The sequence below is a fragment of the Artemia franciscana genome, unplaced genomic scaffold, assembly GCF_032884065.1.
Source record: "Artemia franciscana unplaced genomic scaffold, ASM3288406v1 Scaffold_1078, whole genome shotgun sequence".
Taxonomy (NCBI): Eukaryota; Metazoa; Arthropoda; class Branchiopoda; order Anostraca; family Artemiidae; genus Artemia; species Artemia franciscana.
Window position 1 is genome coordinate 118,702 of NW_027062736.1, and position 14,558 is coordinate 133,259.

Genomic DNA, 14,558 nt, shown 5'->3' on the forward strand with positions numbered 1-14,558 from the left:
CGCTGAATCTGATGGTGTGATTTTCATTAAGATTTCATGACTTTTAGGGAGTGTTTTCTCCTTTTTTCGAAAATAAGGCAAATTTTTCCAGGCTTTTACCTTTTCATGGATAAGACTAAACTTGATGAAACTTATATATTTGAAACTAGCATAAAAAGCCAATTCTTTTTATCTATCTATTGGTGTCAAACTCCGTTTTTTAGAGTTTCGATTACTATTGAGCAGGATCGCTCCTCACTCACAGTTCGTTACAACGAACTGTTTGATTTTTCTTTTCTTATATCCACATCTTAAGTACAAACCGGACTTAACCTTATAGAGAGGTTCAAAATGGGAAAAGTGCATTCCTAGGTCGCTATTTTAAATTTTCTAGGGGTTTGATCAGACCTCTAATCTCGGGGGGGGGGGGGGGTACTTCTGTACCTGTTTTTAGACATTCCCTGATAGTATTTAACTACTGACCGGTCTTGTCACACACAAACACCCACACACACACACCCATATAATATATATATATATATATATATATATATATATATATATATATATATATATATATATATATATATATATATATATATATATATATATATATATATATATATATATATATATATATATATATATATATATATATATATATATTTATATTTATATATATATATATATATATATATTGAAGAATGATAATTATACCGATTGATCATAAATATAGCCTCATAGCCATAATTATAATGAAGATAATGTATCGCAGAAAGTTATGGAGATTTAAAGTATATTAACTTTCGGAAAGATAAGAATTTTTGTAGCACATACCACAAAATTTTTCTGGGTAGAGATCGCAAACCTTTTTTGGTGCAAAACTATCAATTTTTTGCCAAAATTCCAAAGCTTTTCATATTTGTACATTCCAATTTTGGTAGAAACTGTATGTTTTATCTTGTTAGGTTCAACTGGGTTTAACTATTTTAATTTGTTTGTTTATATTATCTTGTGCATGCGCGTATCTATGATTTTGTCGTTAGGAGGGGCGGGGGCAATGGCCTTGTTCCATGATATTATATTCTCGCCTAATTTTCGCTGCTCAGCAAATTGTTGATAAGCGTTCTTTGTTTGCGCGAAGAGATCTATACTTGTTCTGTCTTTGATCTATCAAAAAGTTTTTGCATTGTACTCTAAAAGGAATATTCTACTGCACCCATTTTGGAATTGCAAACAAAAAATGCCTTAAGTAACTACAGCACGATTCTGCATGCTGGTTTTCTTGGTACAGACAGAGTGTAAGCCCTTAACTAAGTGTTCATAATTTTTTATATCTCCCTGTTCTTCCAATCACAGAAATTAACAAATGAAAATATATAGAGAGAAAAACGGGTGGACAAAATATATATATATATATATATATATATATATATATATATATATATATATATATATATATATATATATATATAGTATGTAGAGAAAAATAAATTCTATAATATATTGAGAGAAAAACAAACAGTAGACAAAACAAAAACAACAGATTTAAAATAATAAAAATCTGGATATTTCGACTCAACATCCGGGAGCCTTTATCAACGGAAAAATGAACTAAGCTACACTAAACTCAATATATAAATAAAAAAAGAATATGCCACATTCAAGGCCGTATTCAGGGTAAAGGGGTATTGAACCTCCGCCCCCCACCCGCCCCCGACATGTTTGTCCGATTAGGAAAAAGTTAACAAACATGAATATAAACAAATTTTGGATGTCTTTTTATTTTTTGTACCCCCCCCCCCCCCCTTTCTCGAAAAAAGTAGTCAGGGATACAGCCCTGACCACTGCTAAATTAGCAAAAAACATTTAATACATAATAGATAAGTTTTCTTGGCGTGTTGACACATATAATCTTAGATTTTCTCTGTAGTTCATTAGATCTTAACCCTGTAAATTCAATCATAGGTCATAACCTAGGGTATATGTAAATTTTTAAATAAATGTATTATTTCATTTATTACTAGATTTCATTACAAAATTTGAATTGTACCAGAGATAATCTAATTTGTCATTCTGTGTTGCGTTTTCGTGTTATAGACACTATTAGTCTATTGAAAGTTGAAGACTGTTTTTTGTTTTGCTTTATTATACCGTTTTTTTATCTCTATATTTTCATTTGTAAAAGTCTCTTAACTAAGTGTTGTGTACTAATAGGGGCTATTAACTTCGTATTACCATTTGCTTAGCCTTTAATTAACTATTAACTGCTTTTAACCAGGGTTCATTGACTCCGCCCTCAGATTATGACTCATCATCATATTCATCAAATGGAAAGTATGATAGATACAAAAAAGGAAGTAAAGTGACCCATTATGGCGAAACAAGATCTGGCAACCCAATCTGGACTATGACGGTAGGTAAAATTCTGACACAAACCAGAAAGAGTGTATAATAGTTGATTGATTGTCATTGTTCTGGCCTTGTAAAGTGTGTTTAGTGTTTAATTTCAAACTTAAAAAAAGAGAAATTGGAAAGAATGCATTAGGAATCAAGCTCTGAGCTGTTGGCGGTAGTTGCAAAAATGTCTCAAATGAAAAGGGAAACAAGCAATAAAAGATACAAACAAAATGGAACTATCATTTATTTTGAACAAGACAATTTTAAATAAATTCAAAAATTTGTACATCGCACTGAATTGGTAAAATAAAAATTAAAATTAAAGAGAAGTCAGTGAGATCAGTATTACAAAAAAAATGTGGGCCGGATTAAAATAGAAGGGATTGTAAATAAAAAGAACAAATGAAAACAAAAGAAAAAATAACGATGTAATTTATTTTGAATAAGACAATTCGAAAAAAAAAACTAGAAAATTACTGTTTCTGTATCTCATAAAAATGATAAAAACAGAAAAAAAATCTAAAAACTGCAGATAATTTCATTCTTAAGCTAAAACGATCTTTCAAACACAAATAAAAAAAGAATTGTAAACAATTGAGTAGGATTAAAATGACAGCGAAGCAAAAAAATAAAATGATGATATTAGTCTATTTATCCTAATTAGGCAATTTGAAATACATCAGAAAATAGTTTCTTTCTACATCATGTAGGATTAATAATAGTTAAAACTGTCAATAATTTAATTTTACATTAATTATCAGAATAAGGCTTAAAAGTTTGTTATTTAGACAGAAAAAAATCGTTCAAATTATAATGAAATAACTAATAAAGGATGATAAAAGGATAACAAAAAAAAAAATTACAACAAGACAAATTTTCTAAAAGACAATTTGAAATAAACTATCAATATCTTTTGCAAATATAAACTATAAATATCTTCGACAAAATATCTCTTAAAAATGGTTGCAAATAGATTAATGTAAATCAAAAAGAACTAAAATAATATGAAAATATATTTCATTTTGAATACGAAAACTTGGAAAAAATACAAATTGATTTCTTCCTATAGCACATAGAATTACTAAAAAGTGAATTTTAAATCAATCAATAAGATAACCCTTAGAAAAATATGTATTAATTAAAATTTAACTACATTTTGGCTCTTGTTTTGTTTTTTATCCACTTGTATGATTTAACTGGTAAATATTTCAAAAATTACCCATGGAATCACCCATGTTGCCGTGATAAAAATATCAGGAATCACCAATATAACCGTGGCACGATTGAAGCAGAGAGAAACAGAGCCTGGACTTGAACACAATGCAGTGACTCAAATATTCCTTTCTTTTTACTGAGAAAGAAACGGATGCATGTTTTTCACTTTTTACTTTTTTCTTTTTACTCTTTTTACTTTCTTTTTCTTTTAACAGTTCGTGGTAAAGAGCAACCTGGCTCTATAGAATATATAAGTTTCATCAAGTTTAGTCTTATCCATCAAAAGTTACGAGCCAGAGAAAATTTGCCTTATTTTAGAAAATAGGGGGAAACACTCCTAAAAATCATAGAATTATAACGATCACAAAATTAATCAAAATTTAAATTAAATCACACCATCAGATTCAGCGTATCAGAGAACCTTACTGTACAAGTTTCAAGCTCCTATCTACAAAAATGTGGAATTTTGTATTTTTGCCAGAAGACAGATCACGGATGCATGTTTAGTTTGTATTTTTTTTTTTTTTTTTTTTTTTTTTTTTCCAGGGGTGATCGTTACCACCCAGTGGTCCTAGAATGTTGCGAGAGGACTCATTCTAACGGAAATTAAAAGTTCTAGTGCCCTTTTTAAGTGACCAAAAAAACTGGAGGGCACCTACGCCTCCTCCCACGCACATTTTTCCCCAAAGTCACTGGATCAAAATTTTGAGGTAGTTATTCTATTCAGATTAATCGAAAACCTAATAACTATGTCTTTGGGGATGACTCAATTACCCACAGTAGCCTACCCGGAGGAGGGGCTGTAAGTTACAAACTTTGACCAGTGTTTACATATAGTAATGGTTATTATGAAGTGTACACAGGTTTCCGGGGGGATTTTTCGCGCTGGGGTGAGGTTGGGTTTGGGGGAGGGGGTTACGTGGGAGGTTCTTTCGATGGAGGATTTTTTCATGAGGGAAGAGAATTTCCATGAAGGGGGCGCAGGATTTTCTAACATTATTAAAAAAAAAAAACAATGAAAAAATAAATATGATTTTTTTTTCAACTGGGAGTAGCCAAATGAGCAGCATTAAAACTTAAAACGAACATAAAATATTATGTATATAAGAGGGTTCGTCTCCTCCACAATACCTTGCTCTTTACGCTAAAGTATTTTTAGTAATTTCGACTATTTATTCTACGGTCTTTGTGATTCAGGGGTCATTCTTAAAGATTTGGGAAAAAATCCAAGCTTTAGTGTAAAGAGCAAGGTATTGAAGAGAGGTCGAATCCCCTCATATACGTTATAAAAATACACAAATATAGAAGTTCGTTACGTAAGTTAATTCGTAAGGTGCGTCTGTTTATTACTAACAAAAATGTTCGTGAAAAAAAAAATCTTGTTGCATTTTTAAGTAACAAAAAATTGGAGGGCAACTAGGCCTCCTCCTCCACCCCTTTTCTTTTTATCGATAGCAAATTTTGTTTTATTTATTCATGTGCGGTGAGCCAAATTCAAAACATACATTAATTCAAAAACGTTCAGAAATTAAATAAAAAAATAAGTTTTTTAAGTGCAAATAAGGAGCGACATTAAAACTTAAAGCGAACAAAAATTATCCTGTATCTGAAAGGGGTTGTCCCCTCCTCAACACCTCGCTCTTTACTCTAAAGTTTTTTTTTAATTCTTGTAAAAATTAGAGTTGTGACAAAGAGTCAAAATTTATCGTAAACAGTGGGGCGTTGAGGAGGGGACAACCCCTTTCATATACGGAATAATTTTTGTTTGTTTTAAGTTTTAATGTCGCTCCTTACTTTCAGATAGAAAAACTTCTTTTTTTTATTTGATAATCATTAGTATTGCTCTTTTTTTTATTTAATTCCTACAAAAAAACTGATATTATTTATCAGTTTCTTATAGCTTCTTATTCCAAGAAACTTTTTAGACAGTTAAAAAAACTTGTTTTTTTTTAAATTTAATTTTTCCCATTAAAAAACCAGTTAGGTTTTCAAAAGGCACAGAGTTGTTTTTCTCTCAAGAAATTGCCTTTCCATGTCAGGAGTAATGTCCCCTAAGTTTCGCCCCTCCTTAGATTTTGAAAAATATCCTTTTAGTATTTCATTAAAAAAAGCTTTTTCCGGTATTTTTATTGAAATAATTGAAAAAACAACAGAATTACCCCTTTCCCTCTTGATTTTGAAAAATATATTTTCGATCCAAGGCCGTTTCCAGGGGGAGGTTGAACCCCCCCCCCCCCCGAAATGTTTGTCCGACTCAACATATTTTACGCTCAATATTGTTTAGCTTAAAACGTTAGCTAATTCCAAGAACTGAAGCGTTAGGATTTTTAACCAAGAACTTTTATTGTGAGTTTTTTTGTTATTTTTTATTATTTTTCGGAAGAAAAATTTATTGGTTTATTAATTTTAGGAAGACAAGTCCTCATTATTCTCTCTTCTGTATTTGTATTATGGAAAGGCAGTGTGGTCTTCGTCATTATTTACATTATTTAGCTAACCCTATTATTTTCCTCTTTAGAGACAAGTAATAGCGTGATTGGCTTGTCAAAGTACGTCACAAAAAAAACAACCAATGGCTTTAAAGCACTCTTTTTAACACCGAAGGATCGCACAGTAATCGCTCTTTTTCTCTTTGATTGAAGCGTCCAGCTAGTTGTATTGTAGCCTTGTTTCTTTGCTTCTCATCATCCCGCTTTTCAAAATAATTACTATTAAACATTAATAGTTATTAACCTAGTAAATACTGAAACAGCCATGTTGTGATCAAGGATATCCACAACCATTCGTACAGCCATGACCGGCACGTACATAGAGATTTTTGTTCCCGGGGAAGGGGGTAATAACGAAAAAAAAATAATTGACAATTTTATTGTGAAGTACCTAGAAATTCGAAAACTAAGTTTTTTTGGGGGAGGGGGTGGCCCCCTAGGCTCCTCTGACTTTTTTTTAACCTCTTGTCATAATGATCTTCAGTAACTGCCAGAAAATATTATATGTAGTAAGATGTGTAAGCGCCTATATCTCAATGTTAAAAAAACAAACAAATTACTGGCGCCTTTGTAGTATTTTCATAACAATTTTGGCCAGTATTCTAGGGTGCACCTAGGGATTTCGTCCGGGAGGGGGCGGGGGTTCGATAATTTTTTTCAGAATACATCAAAAATAATTTATATGCATTTTTGTAATGTCTTTACGAGTCAAATAGAGGTTTTTTTGGTGGGGGTCAAACTCCATACCCCCCTAGATACAACCTTGCCAGTTTTTATGTACGGATTATTTGCTAATTGAAACCACTTTTCTATGAGAAGTGTTTGAATATAAAGTTTCAGAATTGCTAAGACCTGAGACTTAATTTTTTTCCCAGGAACCTTTTTTTCTTTTTCTTTTTGTCTTAGAGTGTGCCAGAACTCGATGTTTAATATTTAAAGCTGGCGACTGGCCAGCAAGGCAACATTTATTTAAAAGTGTTAGAAAAAGCTTAATTTTAATAAATCAAAATAAAGATCCGTAAAACGTGATTATTTAAGGTTCTTCTGTTTTCTTGGTAGATATTCAGTTAAAAGACTTTTCAAAAAATCGGGTAAATGTTTTGTTACTGAGCCATTTTGTAATTTAGAAGCAGTCCGGTTTTGTTGAAAACGAAAACATACTTTTATGGTCCTGCGATATTAATCTTTGAATTAAAGCTTGTAAATAATTTTCCAACTGGATTTATGATGGGGTAGCCATTTCATAAAAGAAAATAATCTTAACAACTTAAAAACAAGAGCTAAGAGCTCATATGGCACTTGTGACGAGGCAAGAAGAGCTAAGAGCCAAGAGCTCATATGGTATGAGCTCTAACAAAATTCTAAGAATCAATAGATTGATTTAAAAGGAAAATCAGAGGCTTAATGCCGGTCAGGATTTAAAATAAGAGCTCTGAGTCACGATGTCCTTCTAAATATCAAAATTCATTAAGATCCAATCACCAATCGTAAGTTATAAATACCTCATTTTTTCTAATTTTTCCTCTCCCTTTAGCCCCCTAGATGGTCGAATCTGGGAAAACGACTTTATCAAGTCAATTTGTGCAGCTCCCTGACACGCCTACCAATTTTCATCGTCCTAGCACGCCCAGAAGCACCAAACGCCAAATCACTGAACCCCTCCCCCCAACTCCCCCCAAAGAGAGCGAATCCAGTACGATTACGTCAATCACGTATCAAGGATATTTGCTTATTCTATCCACCAAGCTTCATCCCGATTCCTCCACTCCAAGTGTTTTCCAAGATTTCCCCCTCCAACTCCCCCCAATGTCAACAGATCTGGTCGGGATTTGAAAAGCTCTGAGACACGAATTCCTTCTAAATATCAAATTTCATTAAGATCCTGTCACCCGTTCTTAAGTTAAAAATACCTCAATGTTTCTAATTTTTCCAAATTAACACCCGCCAGCTCCTCCAAAGAGAACGGATCCGCTCCAATTATATCAATCACGTATCTAGAACGTGCGCTTATTCTTCCCATCAAGTTTCACCCCGATCTCTCCACTCTCAGCGTTTTCCAAGATTTCTGTTTCCCTCCTCCAACCCCCTATGTCCCCGCATCCAATTCGAGTCGAAAATGGAGCATCTGAGATACAAGATTCTTCTATATATATCAAGTTTCATTAAGATCCGATCACCTATTCGTAAGATAAAAATACCCCAATTTTCACGTTTTCCAAGAATTCCGGTTTCCCCCTCTAACTCCCCCCAATGTCATAGGATCTGGTCGGAACTTAAAATTAGAGCTTTAAAGCACAAGGTTTTTCTAAATATCAAATTTCATTAAAATCTGGTCACCCTTTCGTAAGTTACAAATACCTCAATTTTCAAAATTACCCCTCCCCCAACTCCACCAAAGAGAGCAGATCCGGTCCGGTTATGTCAGTCACGTATCTTAGACAGGTTTTTATTCTTCCCATTCAGTTTCATCCTGATCTCTCCGCTTTAAGTATTTTCTAAGATTTCCGGTCCCCCAACTGCCCCCTCCCCCAATGACGCTGGATCCGGCCGAGATTAAAAAAAAAGAGATCCGAGTTACGAGGTTCTTCTAAATATGAAGTTTCATGAATATCCGATCACTCCTTCGTAAGTTAAAAATACGTCATTTTTTCTAATTTTTCAGAATTACCCCCCCCCCCCCAATAGAGTGGATCCTTTCCAATTATGTAAATCACGTATCTAAGACTTCTGATTATTTTTCCCACCAAGTTTCATTCCGATCCCTCCAATCTAAGCGTTTTCCATGCTTTTAGGTCCTCTCAAACTCCCCCCAATGTCACCAGATCCGGTCGGGATTTAAAATAAGAGCTTTGAGACACGATATCCTTCTAAATATCAAATTTCATTGAGATCCGATCTCCCGTTCGTAAGTTAAAAATACCTCACTTTTTCTAATTTTTCAGAATTAACCCCCCCCCCCAACTACCCCAAAGAGAGTGGATCCACTCCGGTTATGTCAATCATGTTTCTAGGACTTGTGCTTATTTTTCCCACCAAGTTTCATTCCGATCCCTCCACTCTAAGCGTTTTCCAAGATTTTAGGTTTTCCCCTCCCAACTCCCCCCCCCCAATGTCACCAGATCCGGTCGGGATTTAAAATAAGAGCTCTGAAACACGATATCCTTCTAAATATCAAATTTCATTGAGATCCCATCACCCGTTCGTAAGTTAAAAATACCTCATTTTTTCTAATTTTTCAGAATTAACCCCCCTCCCTCCCCAACTACCCCAAAGAGAGCGGATCTGTTCCGGTTATTTCAATCATGTATCTAGGAGTTGTGCTTATTTTTCCCACCAAATTTCATCCCGATCCCTCCACTCAAGTGTTTTCCATGATTTTAGGTTTCCCCTCCCAACTCCCCCCTCAGTGTCACCAGATCTGGTCAGGATTTAAAATAACTGCTCTGAGACACGATATCCTTCCAAACATCAAATATCATTAAGATCTGATCAACCGTTCGTAAGTGAAAAATACTTCAATTTTATATTTTTTCCGAATTAACGGGCCCCCCACTCCCCCCCCCCCTTGGTTAATACCAAGTCCCATAACTAGATTTTAATTAGAGATTGGCTACACGCTCTGTAACTCGGTTATAAATCTGGAGCCTCGTAACACCCGTAACACTAAACTTTATTTAACTTAATTTTTAAGAAAAGACAAAGATAAGAATATTCAATTCAATCAGTTTTCTGTTTTCGACACAAAATGAGCTCCAGACATTTTTTTTAGCTATGTAATGTTAAAACTGGCAGTACTTGTTTTTTTTGCAAAAAAAAAAGTTGGGATCAGCACCAACGCATCAAGATACATTTTCTCATCTCTAAAATGTAGCCAAATTGGCTTTTTGTTGAAAAATTTAAGTTAAAATAGCCCTTGATGCTAATATCGACGATACCACTACTCGCTTAGGAATTCCCAGTAGAAACAAAAAAACAAAAAAATAAATCATTTTATTCCACTTGGTAATGTCCAATAACACTAAACTTACACTTCACCATGCCTATAACACCATATCTTTGCATTCTTCAAAACAGGTCTCAACTCTGAAAAAAACAACAACAACAAAACACTGCGTCTTCGTCTTTTGACTTCTTATATCTCCACTGCACCACAACTAGTAACACTAGTCCATTTGATTGATTTTTTCGTAACCTAACATCAACCTAATTTATGTATAATATATGCGACTTATTCTTTAAAACTTTACTTTTCTAAACCATAATCGCAGACAAACGTTTCATCACTATATCAAGTAAAAAAAGGTTTTTCAAGTGAAAGTAAGGAGCAACACTAAAACCGAAAACGGATTGTGTTAAAGCTCGGAAGTCTTAAAGTCCCTTAATATACTTCTCATTCAAATTCACAGTCCTTGAGTTTTGGGAGTCGTTCTTAAAGAATTGTGACAAAAAACTAACAAACTTTGACGTTCAAAGCGAGGGATTGAAGAGGGGAAGCCTCCTTCATATACAGAATAATTTCTGTTCTTTTAAGCTTAAACGTTGCTCCTATTTTAGTTCAGAAAACTTTTTTTCAAATTAAATTTTCCGACCGTTTTTCAAATCATTCCGAAAAATCCTCCTCTCCTATGTACAATTCCCTTGGAAATTTTCCTCCCAAAATGTCCCGGATGTCCCGCTTTTAAAATCTTCCCCCAGCCCTAATTGAAAATTCTCTTCCCCGCCCCACATTTTATTGTTTTAAAAGTAGAGTTGCAACAGAGAGTCAAACTTTAGCGTAAAGAGTGAGGCATTGATAGGGGACAGTCCCTTTCATATACGGAATAATTTCTGTTCGTTAAAAATTACAACGAAATTTGCATATTAATTTTGGTAGATTTGTTCCGTATATGAAGAGTTACCCCCTCCTCAATACCTTGCTCTTTGCTCTAAAGCTGTTAGCAATTTTGAAAAATCTTCCTATTCTAATTAAACTATCAATAGCCACTCTTCAAAAATTGGGACAAACAGTCAAACTTTATCGTAAAGAGCAAGGTATTGAGGAGGGGGCAATCCTTCATATATGGAAGAACTTCCCCTGGAAAATTCACCCCCATGAAATTTCCTTCCCTAAGGTAGATTCTCCCTATAGAAATCTACCCCAAGCACAACCCCTCTCCCCCAAAAAATGTCTGTATGCTTCCCAATAACAAATACTATACGTAAACAATGGGCAAATTTTAAAACTTACATGCCTCTCCCCACGGACTGTGGGTGGTTGCAACTAAAGACATAGTTATTTGATCCTTCAACTATACTGGGATAAGTTTGGGAGGAAATGGGTGTGGGAGCTTGAAATTTCCACAATCGCGTTTTCTGGTACGCTGAATATGATGATGTGATTTTCATTAAGGTTCTTTGAATTTTTTTTATTTTTTTTGGGGGGGGGTGTTTCTCCCCTATTTCAAAATCAGGATCGTAACTTTTGATTGGTAACACTAAACTTGATTAATCTTATATATTTGCAATCAGCATAATAGGCTGATCCTTTTGATGTAGCCTATCTGTTGATATTAAAATTCTCTTTTTAGAGTTTCAGTTACTATTGAGCCGAGTCGCTCCTTACTTACAGTTCGTTAACACGAAGTGTTTGAGAGAGAGAGAGAGAAAAAAAAATGCACATCCGTGATCTTTCTTCCAGCAAAAAAAAAATGGAATGCAAATTCAAGATTTAAAACATAAGAGCTTGAAGCCTCTACAGTACGATTCTCTGATATTCTGAATCTGATGTTGTGATTTTCACTAAGATTGCTTGATCTTCTGGGGTGTTCCCCTTTTTTTCGAAAATCTGGCAAATATATTGAGGCCCATAGCTTTTGATGGGTAACAATAAACTTAATGAATTTTACATATTTTGAATCTGCATAAAATGCCAATTTTTTTGCTTTATTAACTGTTATCAGAATTCATTTTATTAGAGTTTCGGGTACTATTGGGCTGACTCTTATCTTCCATAGATTTTTAAAACAACTTTTGTTTGGTATTTTCACTGAAAAATTAGAAAATTCCAGGTCTTGGTATTTTCATTGAAAAGAAATAAAAATTGCCCCCTCCCCAAATTTTGAAAAAATGTTTTCTCCCTCCTAAGTTTTCGTGAATTGGTACCCGTGTAGGGGGGGAGGTTAGCTACGTAATCCTCCTTAAACTCTAGCATTGTTTAGGATATTTCTGTACTTTCTATGCATGCCGCTAATTTTCTTGATTCCCTGAAGCTCAACCCTATTGGCACCCCACTCTTTTTTCTATATTTCGCCTATTTTTATGTTTTTCTGAAGCTCTACCCCCAATCCCCTGAAAAACACCACCCATCCTAAACAAATTTCTACGTAAAACCACGTTCTAAAAAATGAAACTGGTAGGGGTCTCTCATTGTAGGCAACTAGTTCTTTTTCTTTCTTCTTATTGTTTTTTTTTTTTTTTTCGAAGGAAAAGAAATCAAATGCTAGTTCCGGTGGTAACAAATAAATGAAGCGTTGGAATAATGTTTAGCTATCCTACAGCATAACATTAACAGTTTTAGCGTTTTTCGGACTTCGTGATTTTTGTGAAATAACTTCTCTGTTTGAAATCTCTTGAATATGTGGCAAAATTGGTGTACATATTTTGCCCCACAAAATCGACAAGGCTGTATCCAAGATTTTTGATTTGAGTTGGTACAAAAAAAAAACTTTACAGAACACAGCAAAAATTGGTCCCCCTTAATAAAAATTTTTTATTGGGGGGGTGGGGGGTCAAACCAGGTAACCCTCCTCTTGAATACGGCCCTATATCTAATTATTCATGGAACCCAACTTGCTTCCTCTCCCACTAAAGCAAGTAAAATCAATTCAGTACAATCATTTTCAGTTCTTTTTATGGGGGGGAGGGATAAGGCCCAAAAATTTAGTTAGGCAGCGTCAGCTTTGATGAATCCTCGTCCTCCATGTTTGTGATTTCCGTGCTTTTAGCATGTAATCAATAATTATATTTTCTTCATAGTTTTGTAATTTTCTTTTTTGTTTTGTATTTTTTTATACAATAGTTTTATATTTTATACGTAATATGCAATAAACAATGATACGTATACAATATACAATAATAATATGCATTTTATATTAATATTATAATAATATATTAATATTTTATAATATATTATAATAATGATATACAATATACAATAATACATAGTTTTGTATTTTTGCCACACAAGCTGTTTTATCAAGGAAAAGCTGAAGCTACAATTGTGCTGCTCATTGTCAGCTTTTTTTTTAAGCTAAAGCAGACCACAATTGTGTAACATATGTTAAAGTACCAAGGCCATCAAAATAAGAATATCCCCCTGGACCCATCTCAGGTCTACTCGTACTTGAAAACCACAATTTTTAAAGATTTTTTTTTCCTTGTTTCAAATTACGAAGATTTTAGGGTAGTATCACGCTTTTGTCAAGGTTGCCATGTCGATGTCGAACCGTGAAGACAATGAAGCAAATAAACTAGATATATCTGACAATGCTTTTCAGCCACAAAAATTCAAAGAATAAAATTTGTTGGTTCCCAAATACAACTACATCAAACAGTTCGTGGTAACGTACTGTAGTAAGGAGAGACCCGGCTCAATAGTAACCGAAACTCTAAAATATGGAATTTTGATATCAATAGTTACATCAAAAGAATTCATTTTAATGCTGATTTTAAATATATAAGTTTGATCAAGATTAGTTGCACCCATCAAAAGTTACGAGCCTGAGAAAATTTGCCTCATCTTCGAAAATAGGGGGAAACACCCCTTAAAGGTCATACAATCTTAACGAAAATCACACCATCAAATTCAGCGTATCAGAGAACCTTACTGTAGAGGTTTCAAGCTCCTATCTATAAAAATGTGGAATTTCGCATTTTTTTTGCCAGAATACAGATTACGGATGCGTGTTTATTTGTTTTTTTGTCTGTTTTTTTTTCCCAGGGGTGTTCGTATCGACCCAGTGGTCTTAGAATCTTGCCAGAGGGCTCATTCTAATGGAAATGAAAAGTTCTAGTGCCCTTTTTAAGTGACCGAAAAAATGAGTGCACCCTGGCCCCCTCCCACGCTAATTATTTTCCCAAAGTCGCCGGATCAAAATTCTGAGATAGCTATTTTATTCAAGGTAGTCGAAAAACCTAATAAATATGTCTTTGGGGACGACTTACTCCCCCACAGTCCCTGTGGGAGGGGCCACAAGTTACAAACTTTGACCAGTGCTTACATATAGTAATGGTTATTTGGAAGTGTACGGACGTTTTCTGGGGGATTTTTAGGTTGGAGGGGGGGGGGGTTGAGAAGAGGGGAATATGTTGGGGGAACTTTCCTTGGAGGAATTTGTCATGGGGGAAGAAAAGTTTCATGAAGGAAGCGCAGGATTTTCTAGCATCATTTAAAAAAAAAACAGAAAAAAAAATATGAAAAAGTTGGTTCAACTGAAA

At 34.2% G+C, this 14,558-nt stretch overlaps 1 protein-coding gene across 1 annotated transcript in view; it reads left to right on the forward strand.

Moving 5' to 3' along the window:
• Positions 1-14,558, forward strand: part of LOC136042314 (uncharacterized) — a gene marked incomplete at its 3' end in the record, with an annotated part of 64,542 nt that overhangs the window by 36,291 nt on the left and 13,693 nt on the right. Inside the window, exon 3 of the mRNA XM_065727263.1 lies at positions 2,261-2,395. Coding sequence (XP_065583335.1) covers positions 2,261-2,395 — 135 coding nt within the window. The remainder of the gene's footprint in view (positions 1-2,260; positions 2,396-14,558) is intronic.